The following is a 15,681-nucleotide window of genomic DNA, read 5'->3' as shown; positions in this document are numbered from 1 at the left end:
GAATACGGAACGGGGCACGGATGGGAAAAGGGGAAAGTGGGGAGGGGGCTGGAGAAAACAGACGGGGAAGGGCAGGAAACCACGAGCTCCGCGGGGAGGGGGCTGGGAGAGCCGTTGACGCCCCTCGACGCCCCCGCCCCGTCCTTCTCCTTCGCCCATGGAGAAGTACCAGGTCGGGCGTGGCCAAGTTCGGGAGGGGGAGGGGGTTAGGGCATTTGGACCTCCAGCCCTCCCCTTTTATTTCCAGGAAAGAGGAAAAAACCTCGTGTTTGAAAAGTGTGTGTGTGTGATCCATAGCCAAACTTTTAACAACGCAGCGGGCGAAGTTCCTCCTCTCCCCATCTAAGCGGACCAACGTGCCTACCGTCTCTGTCCTGTTGTTTCTTTTGATAGATAGATAGATAGATAGATAGATAGATAGATAGATAGATAGATAGATAGATAGATTAGATGGATGAGTAGATAGATGAGAGAGAGATATGAGATAGATTAACTAGAGAAATAGAAATTAGATAAATAAGAGTCACAGACAGATTACATATTAGATAGATAGATAGATAGATAGATAGATAGATAGATAGATAGATAGATAGATAGATAGATTAGATGGATGAGTAGATAGATGAGAGAGAGATGTGAGATAGATTAACTAGAGAAATAGAAATTAGATAAATAAGAGTCACAGACAGATTACATATTAGATAGATAGATAGATAGATAGATAGATAGATAGATAGATAGATTAGATGGATGAGTAGATAGATGAGAGAGAGATATGAGATAGATTAACTAGAGAAATAGAAATTAGATAAATAAGAGTCACAGACAGATTACATATTAGATAGATAGATAGATAGATAGATAGATAGATAGATAGATAGATAGATGAGGAGAGAGATGAGATAGATTAGAGAGAGAGAGATAAGATGACATTGCTAAGAGGCATAGACATCAGGTAGCTAGATTAGATGAGACAAACAGATATAGACAGTTGGATAGGTAGACGGACAGATGCACTGGGCATGAGCTCGGCCATTACAGAGGAGCTGTGTATTATTATTAAAATATTATCTGTTGGCTTGCAATGCAGATTGTGAAGGAGCTCCCCCCAGGGGCTCTGGGAACGATGCTGGTGGTGGAATCCATGGCAAAAGGAAAAGAAACCGCCACAAAGAAATACATGTTGAAAAAGGTGAGAGGGGAGGCAAGGAAAGGCAAGTCACTATGGCAACACAGGCTGTGATTCCCAAACACGTCCCCGCGAAGTCTCTCAAGAGGCTAGGCCACAGGTCGAAAAAGATGCAGAAGGCACCAACGAAATCCTTCTAGGATAAAATCAGCTTTATGATCTCCCTCCTAGCTAAAACGAAATTAGGTTTAGGGTTCAACCAGCCTAGCTGCAGCCAGGATTTCTTTCAAGGGATTTAAAGGTGATGCTCAGCCTTTTACACCCCGTTTCGTGTTCACCAAATCTTTCTGCTTCTTTAAGCATAAAACTAGAATAAAACCGGCAGGTGGCAGGAACGGATATTGCCAATGTTTGCTCAAATACTCAGCTTGGCGAAGAGAGGTCACCACTCGACTTACGGCCCCAGTGGAGCCCAAAATTTTCATCTCATTTTACAACCGTTCTTGCCACAGTTGCTAAGCGAATCCTTGCAAGGGTTAAGCTAGTCACATGGTTGTTAAGCAAATCTGGTTTCCCCATTGTTCGTCATAAGTATGACTCAGTTGACAAAGAGTCCCCAATGTTGATCAGGCAACCACTGGGATGCGGTCGTAAGGGTGAAAAACAGTCAAAGCTCACTTTTTTTTCAGTGCCATTGTAATTTTGAACGGTTGCTAAATGAACAGTCGAGAGCTACCTGCCTTGGAAAAACAGGAATTGTGTTTATTTTTAATATGTTTGTTTCTTAGTTTGTGTTTTTGGGGTTGCTTTTTTTAATATCATGATATATTTAAACTTTAATCATAAAGGATTGTCTTGTTTTGACTCTTTTGGGGCAGGTCGAATGCATCGATGAAAATCAGGCGAACTACGCCCTCCAAGAGGTAATGTGCCTTGATTATCATTAATTTAAACTATATTCCATGAAATAATGTCAGATCTGTTGCTTATGGTGCGATTATAAAAAAAAATACGTCGGCATGATTTATTTCTCATCTTTATTCCTGCCTTGAGGAAGAAAAAGGAACTTTACGGCTTAAATGGGAGTTTTCCAACTTTGATTCTAGGGTTTGGGTTCGCACACAATTCTTAACCAAGTTGGTTAAAGTCCTAGCAACACCATTCTCACAACACGTGAAATGTTGTGTTTAATCACACTCAGTATTTATTTATTTTTTTACAACGGCTTGGTGTATTTTGTGAGTCTGCTTAGTTGGGTTAATTTATCGTGCAAATTCAACACTGGCATGAATTTAGTCACTGAACGGAGTGTGTTGTGTGTGACACGACACTTGAGTTTTACGCATCCTTTTTTTCCTCCTAATGGGTCATTTTTTCCCCGACAGGTGATGGAGCTGTTGAAAATAAAACATAAGAATATTTGTGCCTACAAAGAATTTTTTATCATTTGGGACAAAAAGGTGAGAAACGGGATCATGGACTTTGCAAGAATTCTGAAGATTTTTTTAGAATTTAATGGGGAAACAGTTCATGCGGGAGGAAAAAACTGCAAACAGGAGTAAAATAATTGAGCAATGAAATGACAAACGACAAAGGAACGCGATAAAAATAATGCATTAATAGGATAACCAAATATTAAAATCAAAACAACTTGCTTTGGCTGATTTAATTCAGATTATGGTTTTGTGATTAATCATTGCAAGATTGGGGTCGTAGTGGAGTTAGGAGAAACTCAAGAAATCATTTTGTGGTTTTTTTTGTGTGTGCAAGGAATCCTTGCATTACACCCCGACACCATGGTAAATTTATTCCGTGATTTTCTTTTCAGATTTCTTCTCTCTTCCTTTGTCTGGTGATGCATTATTCCGATCACGAAGATCTCCTCTCACGTATCAAGGCCAAGAGGCTAAGACACGAGAAATTTCCGAAAAAGGTCAAATCAAAGCTCAAGCTGAATCCATCCTGATCTTGGCAAATCCGTACCCATGTTTTCCCCCCGTAGCCATCCTAAGATTGGCCTGTCTTTGGAACAACATCCCACTACAACAACATCACATCACCTGAACGTGGGGCTGAGTCATTTGTAATTCCAGGTTTCGTTTTTCGTTCTTGTAGAAATCAGTCTACTTCTTGGAGTGTTGGGTGAACGAGATAGTGTCATCTTAAGCCACCACTTTTGTTTTGTTTTGTTTTGTTTTGTTAACCTGGACCCATGGGAGGGTTGCAAAATTGTGAAAATCCAGGTAATTCCAATCTCAAAGTTAAAAAGCAAAACAAACGAAAGGTTCACATGTAGCCAAACAAGTTCTTTAAAATGGCAAATTGCAAATACAGATCTCAACTTTTGAGGGACCGGAATTAACATCGTTAAACGAAGTGGTTCCTAGGTGAGCTACAGCTGGCCTTTTTAAAACAATGGTTGGTAAGCAGACTGTTGCAGTTATTAAGTGAATCTTAACAACTGCAGGTCATTAAGCAAATCTGGGCTTCTGCCAATGACTTTGCTCGTTGGAAGCCCGCTGGGAAGTTCGTTTAATTAATCCAATCTCTCCTGCTTTGGGGGTATCGTATGGAGGAAGAAGGATCCATCCCTTGAGACATTCCAGGATGGGATAAAAATGTTGGCAACTTGCATTAACAATAATTTCATTTTTCCACCCTCTTAATTGCAAGTCAAGAACTCTCGATTCTTCCTAAACCGTCTATATGTTTCTCTCCGCAGGTCATTCAAATGTTCACAGGACAGATGGTGGATGTCTTAGTTTACATCCATCGGCTAAATATTTTCCACTGGTGAGAAGGATTTGATTATTTTGGGGGGGGGGGTTAGCAGGAGGGACACAGCCCCCATCAACTCAAGGGTGGCTAGGGGACCAGGGGAGACATGATAGAGTCTTCCAATATTTGAGGGCTAACACAGAGAGGAGGAAGGGGTCAAGCTATTCTCTAAAGCACCCAAAGGCCAGACGAGGAACAATGGATGGAAACTGAACCAGGAGAGATTCAACCTGGAAATACGTAGAAACAATCAACCCATGGAACAGAAGTTGCCCTCGGAAGTTGTGGGAGCTTCATCCCTGGAGGCTTTCAAGAAGAGACTGGACTGCCCTCGGTCAGAAATGGGGTAGGGTCTCCTGCTTGGGTGGGTGGGGTTGGCCTAGATGACCTACAAGGTCCTTTCCAACTCTGCTGATCTGATCTGATCTTTCCGAAATTGAGGGATCCCTGGATTAGAAGTTCTAACGGTCAAAGGCCACCCGTGGTCAGTTCAACTTCAGTCGCTTAGCAACTCAAGTTTATTTTACAATGGTTTTAACAGTTTGGCTTTTTAGCTAAACGGTTTCTACCGCTAACCCTTTCTTTCCTTAACCACCACTATATAAAAACAAAAAAAAAGGTTGCAAAATCAAGCCCCTTTCCCCAGACTTATGACCCCAATGGGCTGTTGTTAAGTCAAGGACTATCCACTGTCTGCTTGGTCTGGCAGGATTTCGGTTGGTAAGCGGGGAAGAATAAAGGAATTTGCTTGGACTGAAAGAAATTCCAGGCGTCTTTTTGGGATATTTTTTTGGGGGGTGGGGTTGTGTCCCCCCTCTGCTCTATTTCAGGAACCTCAAACCATCCAACATCCTTTCCACTGGGGAAGCGTCTTTCATGCTTTGCGACTTCGGTTCGGAAACCCTCATGACGGATGAGATGAAATGGAGAATAAGGGTGGAAGAAGGTAGGTTTCTCGCGGTGCCGATCAGAAAAAAGGCATTTAGCCTGGGGTGCTTGGCAAATTCAATTATAAACTAAAGAGAGGCTGTACAGGCAGTTCTCGACTTAAAAGTTCATTTAGTGACTATTTAATTTAACGACTGGTGTCATGTCTTCAAAATTCAGACGCTTGGCAATTTGGTTCATATTTATGACTTAATTCACTTAACAAAGGTGCTTTTTTTATCCCCAAGAAGCGACTGGATTTTGTGTTTTTCCTTGAAGACGTTTCGCTTCTCCTCCCAGAACCTTCCTCAGCTCTGAGTGGATGCTGGAAAATGGAAAGATTGACACTCCTCCGGTCCTTTGCATCCTTTTAGTCATTGAAGCCACTTGGAGGCTTGTCTGCAGTGACCCTGAGGACACGGATAAGCCTCCAAGCGGCCTCAACGACTCTTTAAAAAGGATGCAAATGACCAGCTGTCTGCAAGGAGTGTTGATCCTTCCATTCCTCATGAGCTGAAGAAGCTTCTCGGAGGAGAAGCGAAACGTCTTCAGAAAAAAAAACAAGAAAGTCCAGTTTCCTCCTGAAAAAAACACCTTTGGGGCAGCCGTGACTTGGATGACTGAGAATCTCAAGTTAATAACTGACTTTCTTAGCAACAGAAATTAGCAAAATTGCAATTTCTCTTTCTGCTCCATTTCATAAGTAAAATGTGCTCTTTGGCTTGTCATTTGCAGGGATTTAAAAATTTTTAATTGTCCTGGGTGGGTTTTCTTTCCTGCAGAGCCCGACGCTAAATGCTGGATGGCTCCTGAGGCGCTCAATTTTTCCTTTAGCGACAAATCCGACATCTGGTCGCTGGGCTCCATTTTGCTAGACATGGTCGCCTGTTCTTACTCAAAGGTACTTAATGCGCCCAGTATGACTTTTCTAATAAACTCTTCCTCGGATGAACTTTGGTTTGCTGAGTGCTGAATGGAAAATGGGGAGTTTCGTCGGAATGCCGACAGCTACAGGTTATATCATTCCTGTTTAGAGCCCTATAAAAGGTTGCAAACTAAAGGCGATGGACGGTAAGGGCGATAAAAGTAACGGAAGATTCAAAGCAGCCTGATTTTGAAATGGAAAATGTGATGGATGCTTTTGGGAAAGGATGTTTTGGGTACAGCTCTCAAAAGCTCAGTGACAATCTCTACTATTTGGACAAACCTTCGATTTAGCAGACTTGACTCTGCTCAATTTGTGCGCGTGGGGGAAAAATCTGAAGTTGGCTAAGCGCAGGTGATCCTCGACCTTACAACCATTCATTCAAAGCTACGATGGTGCTGGGAAGGTCCTCACCCTTACGACCGTTGCATCGTCCCCTGGGGTCCGTCGTAAAGCCGAGGATTAGCTGCCCTGGGAACCTGCCAGCGGATTGATTACTGGTCTTGTGTGTCACGTTTAGGAACCTCTCTCGCGTGGTGTGTCTTTTTTGCAGGTGAAAGATCCTACGTTGTTGCTGCACGACATTAAGAAGGAGGCCAGGGCTCTTGAGGAGGCTGTGAGCGACATGAGCCAACGGCAGCCCTTGTTGTCTTCCGTCCTCCTTCTAATGCTGAAAATCGATCCTTCTGAGAGGCCAACGGCAGAGTGAGTCCCAGCGGAGTTTGAATATAGAATGATATAGAGTCAGAAGGGACCTCGGAGGTCTTCTAGTCCAACCCCCTGTTCACGCTATACCACCCTGGACAAAATGGCCGTCCAGTCTCTTCTTAAAAACTTCCGGTGTTGGAGCACCCACAATTTCAAGAGACAAGCAATTCCACTGCTTAATTATCCTCCCTGTCAGGAAATTCCTCCTTTCCCTCCTCCCTTTCTGTTGGCAACTCTTAAAAAGACCACAGAAATACTTTATGAATTGACACTTCAGTTATTCTGGTTTCTAAATGACCTCAGTGGGCATATATTGGGTTACCTAGTCAACTCGTGACGATGAAGCAAATGGTGGCTTAATTATTATTATTTAGATAAAACCTAGTTCTGCCTCCTATCTACCACAAGAAAAATAAAAACTCATTTTATGAGCACCACTGAGCCCACAATGTCTTTTGCTAAGCAAGGAAGTTAAGTGAGTTTTGCCATATTTTACGACCTTAGGTGCCACGGTCCTTAAGTGAATCCTCACAACTTAGTTAAGTCAGTCACGCGGTCGTTAAACAAATCTAGCTTCCCCTGTAGACTTTGTGGGGTTAGAAGGTCTCAGAAAGGGGAATCCCACAATCCAGGTGATACCACAACCGTCGTAAATAGGAGCCAGTGGCCAAATATCGTAACTTTGAAAAATGGTCGTTTAGTTCTGTTTGTAACTTTGGTTGTACATCGAGGATTCCATTCTTCAGCCAAGTTGGGTTCAGGAAAAATCATTTTTCTCCTCTTTTCCTGTAATTTTAGGGAACTGGTTGAAAATCCATATATCAGAGAGTGCCTCATTGAGGCTAAATCCCCGCTAATAAAGGTCACAAGGAAACTTCCTTCAGGTTTCCTGGACATCGTTCAGACTGACAGGATCCAGACAATTCTAGGTAATCCTGGTTAGTAATTTAGCTTACCAATTTTGTGTGTTTGTTGGTTCTTTTGAAATCTTAAGAAATAATGATATCTCAAGTGATTTGACGAGCTGAATGGGACCGAGAGTGCAATCCTCAACAAGTTTAATCAGAAGTAAGTCCTGTGGAAATCAAGGGGAATTCCTCGTAATAAAAGCACCTGGGTTGAATGTTTGTTTACCAAAATATCCCGTCGATGCCTCTGAGGATTAATGAAGATTTCAGAAGGAATCCCACTCCTTGCACGCCTGCGCAAACGCATCGGAGAATTCAAAATTGGACATCTGACAGCTTCCATAGAATATTTTTGTTTTTGATTGTAGGGTGGATGGCACGGAAAGTTGCTTTTCTTATTTTGAATTTCCTGCAGAATTCATGATGTCTTACCCGGAGGTCGAAGAAGCACAAGCAAAGAGCATCGAACGTCTCAACAGCCTGTTGAACGAGGGAAAAGGTACGACAAGTTTCTTCCGCTCTGACTGGATGGTGGGGAAGGGAAGGACTGACACTCTTTGCAGGCAGCTGGTCATTTGCATCCTTTTAGAGAGGCGTCGAGGCCACTGGGAGGTTTGTCTGTATCCTCAGGGTCACCACTCGGGTGGTGACTCGGCCTGGAGCCATCTTGGAAATGCCGACTTAAGGATTTCCAACCGGTTCCAAAGAGAAATAAAAAGCCAGAACTCCCAACTCTGGTGCTAAAATGCAGGAAAGTTATTTTTTTTAGGCACGAAAAAATGAAAGTGAACAACTGCAGTTTCTTCCCCCACAGTTGGTGTCAAGGTGTTCCTTCACCTGATGGATCCGGTGATCGAGGCCATGAATAAACACAACGATTCTCTTGAGACGCTGCTGGCTGGGTTTTCGTTGCTGCTCGGAATCACGGGCAGAGGTGAGATGACCAGCAACCATTTAACTTCTCTACGATTACCAAAATGTTTATTTATTGCTCCTTAATTCAACAATGGGCCTTGGAGGTCTCCTCTTTAATGCCGATGTCACATCTAGAAAAAAACGGATTCGTAGTTTAGCGTGTTAGTGTCACCTTCTCTGTAAACGCTTCCTTCCACGCTTTTGCAAACCTTAGAAGGCACAAAGGAGATACTTTGGCTTGGAAAGCAGAGGTGGGACCAGCCCAGGTGTTTCTGGGCTGACTTCCAAATGCTTCTGACGACAGCTGTTGCCCAGAACTTGAACGTGGAGATGCTGGCTGACCAGGACCACCTCAGCTGCCTGCTGAACTCGATGAGGGCCCATCCGGACCATGAAGAGCTGCTCTGTATGATCTGCACCTTGTTTATGATGATGTCTTCCAACGGTAAGGCACGCTCGCTCAGCCTGGTGGCCTCGCCGGCTGGGAATTCTAGCATGGCTCAGATGATGGGCCATTGTTCTTCACCTTCCTCTCTCTTTTTAGAAGCAGCGGCTGAAGCCCTCCGGGGAGCCAACATTTTCAGAGACATCTTGACCATCTTGTGTTCTTTCGCTCACAACAAAGAGATCTGCCTTGCATGCTGCGGCCTCATTTGGACCCTGGCTGTGAGCGGTGGGTAGAAAACAAGCCGGCAGAGGCCTCCGATGGCGTGGCTGGTCCTCGGCTTAGGACAGGCTGTTCCCCAGCTGTCCCAGGTGTTTGTGGCCACTTTGGATGGGGGAACAACAAGTTAGCACGTCCGGCCTAATGTTGTTCCCTTCTTTCGTCAATCCAGTGGCCGATGTGGCCCAGAGCCCACTGAAATACGCCACGGAGCTGGTCTCCATAATCCTCCACATGCATCTCCACCACGTGGAAGTCGCAGAGGCGGCCTGCAGTGCCTTTTGGGCCCTTTCGCTTCATGGTGAGTTTCCCCAGCGAGAAGGGAGAGAGGATTGTCCGGGAACAGAATTTCGGCTGTGAGTCGCCCTGGTCGTAAGTCAAGGTGGACTCAGTTTTATGACGATTTCTTACGGGGATGTGTGTGTCTGTGAAGCAAGTTGAGCAAAGACAGCTTCTCCCAGTAGGCACCTTTGCAATTCCGTGACCGCAGGGGTGGTGCGAACGCTGCTACAGTACAAGGCTGTTGTAACTTCGAACTGCCGTAAAGAAACAACAGCAACAGATGGCCGTACGTTGAGGATGGTTCGTCTCAGGTCGAAGAAACTATCTATTGATTTCTACGAGGCCACTTCATTTTTTAAAAAATGGCTTTCTCTTTTCTTTGACAAGCAGCACCACCGTTCTGGAAACACAACAATTGATTTCATCTGAATTTTCTCACAGAAGCGTTTTCTCTGGCTTCCCTCGCAGGGTGCATAGACGAAGTCAAATACGAGCCTTATTCTCTGCTTTTGCTCGAAGCGCTCAGGCAGCATCCTGACAGCCCCATCTTGGTAAAGAACATTTGCCTCGCCTTGGCCAGCCTCCTCAGGACGTCTGGTAAGAGTTCCTATTTTATCCAGTCCCTGTTGATCTTTATAAAAGCCTTATTGTTCTAAGTCTTTTTTTGGTCCGAATCCGTAAGTATGGCCACCAATCAGTCTCTATTCCTTAAGGCTTCTAATTCCTGATTAGATTTCAATTCAAATCAGATTTAGAAAACATAGCTTGGGAAGAAACAACGGATAGGATTTATGCTCAGCTTAAACGAGGTAGAACTCATACAAAACCGCAATCACAAAATTACTTCCACGCTCAGGGATACGAGCCCTAAATAGCCAGCCTCAACTGTCTTACTTTCTTACTTAAATAGGATTTGCTGGAGGTTAAGAAGCAGGAAAATCTCCAATTTGGGATGCTATAATGTGTGCACGGAGTGAACTTAAGCTGCAGAAAAGTTAGCATTGTCAGCAGGGGAAAAAAACCCATCAGTCGGTGATTTAATAAAATCCCTTCCTTTTTAGAGCTGTCCGGTTTCCGATTCATAGTTACGGATGAGAAGGGCAACGGGTTGATCCTGCTAAAAGATTGCTACCAGATCCACAGGGAGGATCCCGAAGTGGTGGAAAACATGTGCGTCCTAATCGACGAGATGTTTAAATACGGTAATACGTTTTGTGCAGAAAATTCCATCGGCCCAGCCCTGTGAACCACGCCAAAATGATTCCAGCCCCTTTTTAATTTCTTTTAAATCGCAGATGAAATTGTGATGGAGATGGTCTCCCAGAGCATTACAGACATGCTGCTAGAAATGAAGGACAGGTTTACTTCTAGTTTGGTAAGGAGGAGGAGGAATTAATACTCTTCTCGGGGCAATGAGATTTATTTCAAATCCCGTCTGGCCTCACCTAGTCATCGACGCCAGAAAAGGGACCAAAGTAACTCAGGAAAAGATGGGTAAGCAAGAAGGGAGAAGATGAAATTGGAAAGTGTTTATTTACTTAACAGTTGTGAAGCAAATTTACAAGTGTGTTTTGGATCATAGACACCAGAAGTTGCACTTTCTGATGCCCCAAATGTTGTATGCATTTATCCCCAGGAAATTGTTGCCCTATCCGAGAAGGCACTCTCAAAACTGCAGAAGAAAGGTGAATATTTTTATTTTAAATTTATTTAATTAAATAAAAATGTTTTTATTTGCTAAAAAAAAAAAGCAAGCCTGAGTATTTTAAAAACTGTGCCTTTTAAAAAATAAAGTGTTAACTTCTCCTCAATTTTTACACTCCACAGGGCTTCTCAAAACGCACAATTCCTGATAGATGAGTTTTCTTTGGATCCCTCCTCGATCCATTATTTCAAGATGAACAGGAGGGAAAACTTGCTTTCTTTTATGGAACTTCGGAATTTATTTGCGAAATGGGAACCAACTTACGTTTTGTTAAAAACTTTAAAAAGTTGTACAAATAAATAGGAAAACGAGATGCAAACATGCGGTTTTTTTCAACAGGGGGTTGAAAATCCTATCCATGGAATACAGCAAAAAAGGGAAAAAAGGATGAATCTGTTTTAAAGCTTTAAATCTGTTTTAAACCGGGTAGCTGGAGAAGGGCGTGTACATACAGATTTAAGCAGAAAACAGCAGAGAGGGAGGCTCTGCTTTCCTCTGCTGTATTACTGCTAATTTTGGGACCTCAACAAAATTCCCAAATAATCTGCATAATGCAGGACAGGTAAGGAGAAAAGATGGCTGCTATTTCACTTAAATGCTATTATCCAAAGCATAGTTTGGGCAGTTAAAAACTCAAGTGTTTTAAAAGGATATATAAATATAATTCAAGTGGCAGATGAGAAATCCAATTGGCACAGCGACGTTGGTCCAAAAGGGGAATCCAAGTTGGCCATTTTGCAAACGTTTTTGGACTAGATTTAGGGATCGCGGTATCTGGCCCAGAGATGTTTAAAAGATTTTTTTTTCCAGTTTTGATCCTCTTTAAATGCCCAATAGCCGATCCCCAGCCAGAGACTTAAAGTCAGAAGAAGGTCAATTCAGCAATACCCCAAATCTGCGACTGACTGAATAGAAAAGCTTCATCTTCTGATGAAGTAAATTATTTTTTCCCCCAATTATTTTTTCTCTGACACCCAAATTTAGGGACCAAAGGAACAGCTGCAGAACTGATCGGGCAAAACTTTCCGATCAGCTAGCGCTGCAGACTGGCCGCAAACGCCGCCGGACGTGAGAACGGTCTGGATTTAATTTTTCTTGGCCTTGGGGATTTCTTTCAGGGAGGCTTCCCACTGTTTTTTCACCAAAGTGTAAAGTCGCATGGCCGCCTGAGCGTCTTGGACCTGAGAGAGAGAAGCAAGCGGGTGAAAACGCAGAACTTTTGCTGCAGTCTTATTTTCAAGGGATGCCACCCACCGACTAACCTCACTTGCATGTGTCATCCCCGGCCTCCTTTTCGCTTTCACAGGCCTTCGGAAACAACTTCTAAGGCTTTCCTGAAGGCCTCTGCAGCGGATAAGAGAGCTCTGGATCGATCCAGAGCTTTGTTATCAACTACAGAGGCCTTCAGGAAGCTCTTGACAGCCTTGCTGGCAGCAGAAGAAATGGGCCAGCAAAGCAGGTGTCGGGGTGCGCGAGGCCTGGCTACAACTGTCCAAAGGTAAGTAGAAGGGCAGCTCTGACCCCCACCCCATCGCCACCCTAGCTTAATTTTTACCCGTCCACTCTTGAGTTGGCAGGATCTTAATTAGGCTTATTTTAGGGGTAGGGCTTATATTGGGCGCACATGTAAAAATCAAGCTAGGGCTTACTTTCAGGGTAGGTTGTATTTTGGGGGGAAACGGGGTACAAACCTCGCCTCTGTTTCTAAAAACTCCTGTAGAAGTGAGACCCCCTGGTGTCAATGGGGCAGCACCCTTTCCCCCATTGTTCTGTTAGCCTCCCGGGTCTATTCCCTGGGGCCTGGGTTCCAATCACTTACCGAACTGTGTTCCGATGTTTGCACCTTCACGTTGAGCAGTTTCTCGCACAGAAGTTTGAGGGAGGGTCTCACGCTCTGAGGAAACAGGGAAGCACTGATCAGAGAGAAGAACCCGAACGCTTGAATTCCCCGCGCTTGGTAAGTCCCCGGCTTGCGACAACTGAGCCCCAAACTTCTGTGGTTAAGCGAGACATTGGCCAGGTGCGTTTGGCCTCATTCTGCCACCGTTCCCGCCACAGCTGTTGAGTGAACCTCTGCCGCTACTCAATTAGTAACACGGTTGTGAAGGGAGCAAATAAAAACTGAGTGAAAAACAGCTTGTAAGGCATCAGTTGCCTCTGTATAGAATCTGTCCCCTTGAAGGCATAAAAAGGGTCTCCTCTCACCTTGACCTGATGTTTGAAAGGTTTGTATCTTTGTGTGTCTCGGATTTTCTTTTTGGGGTGGTCAAGAAGTAGAATCTGGAAAATTAAAACAAACAAACAAAAAAAAGAGCCATTGGAATGACTGCTCGGGCTTCCAAAATGTTCACACACACACAGAGAGGTTATGTTTTCTATCTACCATCTACCTTATCTTATCTTATCTTATCTTATCTTATGTATCTATCTAATCCATCTCTCCACCCACCCATCCATCTTTCTTCGGGCAAGTGAGGAAGATAAAAAAAAGCTACACTCAGAAAAACAAGCTAGACTATGGAAACCACATTCTGAAACGAAGGCACGTAAAGTTTATAACTACAGTACCTTTAAGTCGTTGTGTAGAGCATGTCCAACTAAGATCCTACCCCTTAGGATATCAGCTACTTCTTTCTGGACGGTTTTGAAATCCTCCCCTAAAATTAAAAAAAAAAACCACAACGTTGCAGAGAATTTTTTTTTAATTTAGTGAATTTATACCGTGAAAAGTTGTGAAAGTCTTTTGGAACGAGGCCACCAGTTTTGTTAAAGAGTTCTTTCAGGAAGAAGAGAGAAACCATGGTTTATCCACATTAAAAAGGAAGACAAATCAAAGACTCCTAGAAATTAAAGCCAAATTGATTACAATCATTAAAATAATTCTGAGATGAACTGAATTGCAAGCCTGGAAATTGTACTGCAAGGGTGTTTTTAAAAAATGATTGCGGTTAACAATAATCCTGTTATGGCTACAATCCTCAGCCATAACAAGCCAAATTGTCACTGAGCAGGGTGCAAGCACCTAACCCCGCAAAGCCTTATTCCACAAACCATGTTTAAAAAAACTGTGGCTTAAGGCAACAGGAAAACAATGCTAGATGCCCGATGAACCGCAGTTGGATTTAGCTAGGTTCAGTTAACCCAGACATAAACGTTGAAGCTACCACCAGCCAGCTTCCTTACCTGATTTTAAGTGCTCAGGCCGAATCCCACTAACTGCGGTTCTGTAGTCTGTCACGTTTTCTGAAGGCTTGACATACTTGTCATACAGACATTTGCCGAATACATTCACAACCGAGACACGGGCCAGGATGCTGTCTTCGCCGGTGGGCCCTACGCCCACCATCTCACAGTCTATGGCCACTGCTTTGGTTAGCCTGCCAGGAGTTTAAACATAGAAAAATAGACACCTGCTAACTTTGTTGCTGCTGTTATCATCATCATCATTATGGTTAGTTCACTTCAGAAATGTCTCGCTTGACAACGGGAATTTTGGGCCTCTGTTGTGGTCGTTAAGTCAAGCACATAAATAAAACTCCCTCAGCGTCCAACCCTCTGAATCTATATAACCGTAATTACCCTTCGAAACCATGTTCTTTCACCAATTCAGGTTCAGGCGCCCGCAGAGTTCTCTCGTTTTTAATGCCCAGGTTCTCTCGGGCTACTTTCCCGGCTTCTGGACCCAAGGCTGCCTCGATATCGTCAGGATCCACATCGTCAAACCAGATGCTAGAAAGCCAAAGGAAGCCACAAATGAGGGCAAGGGAAGAGCCCTTTGGTTACCCGCTGTGAAATAACTCGAGGTTCGCTTAACAACCGTGGCAAGAAAGTTCCATTAAATGGGGGGGCTACACACACTTAACAACTGTCCCGCTTAGCAACAGAGATTTTGAGGTCGGTTGTCCCAAAGGTACTCTCTTTTTTTTTTTTTTTTCAAGAGGCAACTGGACTTCCTGGTTTGAAGATGTTTCACTTCTCCTCCGAGAAGCTTCTTCAGCTCCGACCGGATGATGGGGAATGGAAGGATTTATACTCCTTGCAGACAGCTGGTCATTTGCATCCTTTTAGAGAGTCACTGAGGCCACTTGGAGGTCTATCTGTGTCATCATTTATCTCCAATCTACAACACAGTCCTTTCAACAGTTCCAAGGAGGCTCCACCTCCATTTGCACCACTCAGGTGACCCCGAGGACATAGACAAACCTCCAAGTGATCTCAACAACTCTCCAAAAAGGATGCAAATGACCAGCTTTCTGCAAGGAGTATAGATCCTTCCGTTCTCCACCATCCAGTCAGAGCTGAAGAAGCTTCTCGGATGAGAAGCGAAACGTCTTCAAAGAAAAACCAGAAAGTCCAGGTGCCTCCTGGAAAAACCACCTCTGGGATGAATTTCAAAGCCCACAAAACTTACTCCACTGGTGCTGTTTCCACCGGCTCTTCCCGTTTCCTCCTTTTATGTTTAATATCTCCATGCTTCTTCTCTCCGTTGTCCATCTGGAGGGTTCTCTTCTCTTTGCCACCTTCTTGTACCTGTTGTGGATTCTTCACTTGAGTGGACTTTTTATATCTCGTGACACTTGCGGGACACAAACTTTGAACCTGACCCTTTGATGTCAGCTTCTTCCCAATTCCATTTGGTCCCGATACGTGAGGGACAGTTTTTCCGTCCTTGATTGAGTGTTTTTTCTTGGAATACGTGTCAGGAGCCGTAACAGCAGAATTCAATTCATCGGCCTTTTG

General features: G+C 43.9%; 2 protein-coding genes across 5 annotated transcripts in view; one reads left to right on the top strand and one right to left on the bottom strand.

Moving 5' to 3' along the window:
• Window positions 1-1,048: 1,048 nt before the first annotated feature.
• On the top strand, window positions 1,049-11,254 carry STKLD1 (serine/threonine kinase like domain containing 1). Of its 2 annotated transcripts, XM_026712431.2 has the most exons (19): window positions 1,050-1,192; window positions 2,008-2,052; window positions 2,515-2,589; window positions 2,958-3,062; window positions 3,852-3,922; window positions 4,738-4,853; window positions 5,617-5,735; window positions 6,313-6,464; window positions 7,266-7,396; window positions 7,791-7,874; window positions 8,190-8,309; window positions 8,595-8,735; window positions 8,835-8,963; window positions 9,127-9,255; window positions 9,705-9,833; window positions 10,298-10,438; window positions 10,532-10,611; window positions 10,873-10,921; window positions 11,064-11,254. In XM_026712431.2, the coding sequence occupies exons 1-19, from the start codon at window positions 1,085-1,087 to the stop codon at window positions 11,087-11,089; spliced, it is 1,950 nt and encodes a 649-aa protein (XP_026568216.2). In that variant the 5' UTR covers window positions 1,050-1,084; the 3' UTR covers window positions 11,090-11,254. The 2 variants fall into 2 exon arrangements, with proteins under 2 accessions (XP_087770591.1, XP_026568216.2); XM_087914465.1 differs by lacking the exon at window positions 7,791-7,874 and having other exon boundaries at window positions 1,049-1,192.
• The window catches only part of REXO4 (RNA exonuclease 4), a 6,454-nt gene continuing 1,928 nt past the window's right edge, over window positions 11,156-15,681 (bottom strand). For all 3 annotated transcript variants that reach the window (XM_026712432.2, XM_087914466.1, XM_087914467.1), the window contains exons 3-9: window positions 15,353-15,681; window positions 14,521-14,670; window positions 14,125-14,318; window positions 13,510-13,598; window positions 13,147-13,221; window positions 12,761-12,835; window positions 11,156-12,122 (exon numbers count right to left, since the gene is read on the bottom strand). The exon at window positions 15,353-15,681 is cut by the window's right edge and continues 9 nt beyond it. In XM_026712432.2, the coding sequence (XP_026568217.2) occupies window positions 12,027-12,122; window positions 12,761-12,835; window positions 13,147-13,221; window positions 13,510-13,598; window positions 14,125-14,318; window positions 14,521-14,670; window positions 15,353-15,681 (1,008 nt within the window). In that variant the 3' untranslated portion in view covers window positions 11,156-12,026. The remainder of the gene's footprint in view (window positions 12,123-12,760; window positions 12,836-13,146; window positions 13,222-13,509; window positions 13,599-14,124; window positions 14,319-14,520; window positions 14,671-15,352) is intronic.

Source organism: Pseudonaja textilis, chromosome 17 (genome assembly GCF_049901715.1).
Source record: "Pseudonaja textilis isolate UNSWEBS1 chromosome 17, rPseTex1.2, whole genome shotgun sequence".
NCBI lineage: Eukaryota > Metazoa > Chordata > Lepidosauria > Squamata > Elapidae > Pseudonaja > Pseudonaja textilis.
This window is presented reverse-complemented; position numbering and strand designations above follow the sequence as displayed.

What these genes read in the sequence shown, in the direction of transcription:
- STKLD1 (XM_026712431.2), top strand. Translation starts at nt 1,085, where the DNA reads ATGCAGATTGTGAAGGAGCTCCCCCCAGGGGCTCTGGGAACGATGCTG. An exon ending in ACGAGAAATTTCCGAAAAAG is followed by an intron (nt 3,063 to 3,851) that starts GTCAAATCAAAG and finishes TTCTCTCCGCAG; the next exon opens with GTCATTCAAATGTTCACAGG. An exon ending in CGACGAGATGTTTAAATACG is followed by an intron (nt 10,439 to 10,531) that starts GTAATACGTTTT and finishes TTTAAATCGCAG; the next exon opens with ATGAAATTGTGATGGAGATG.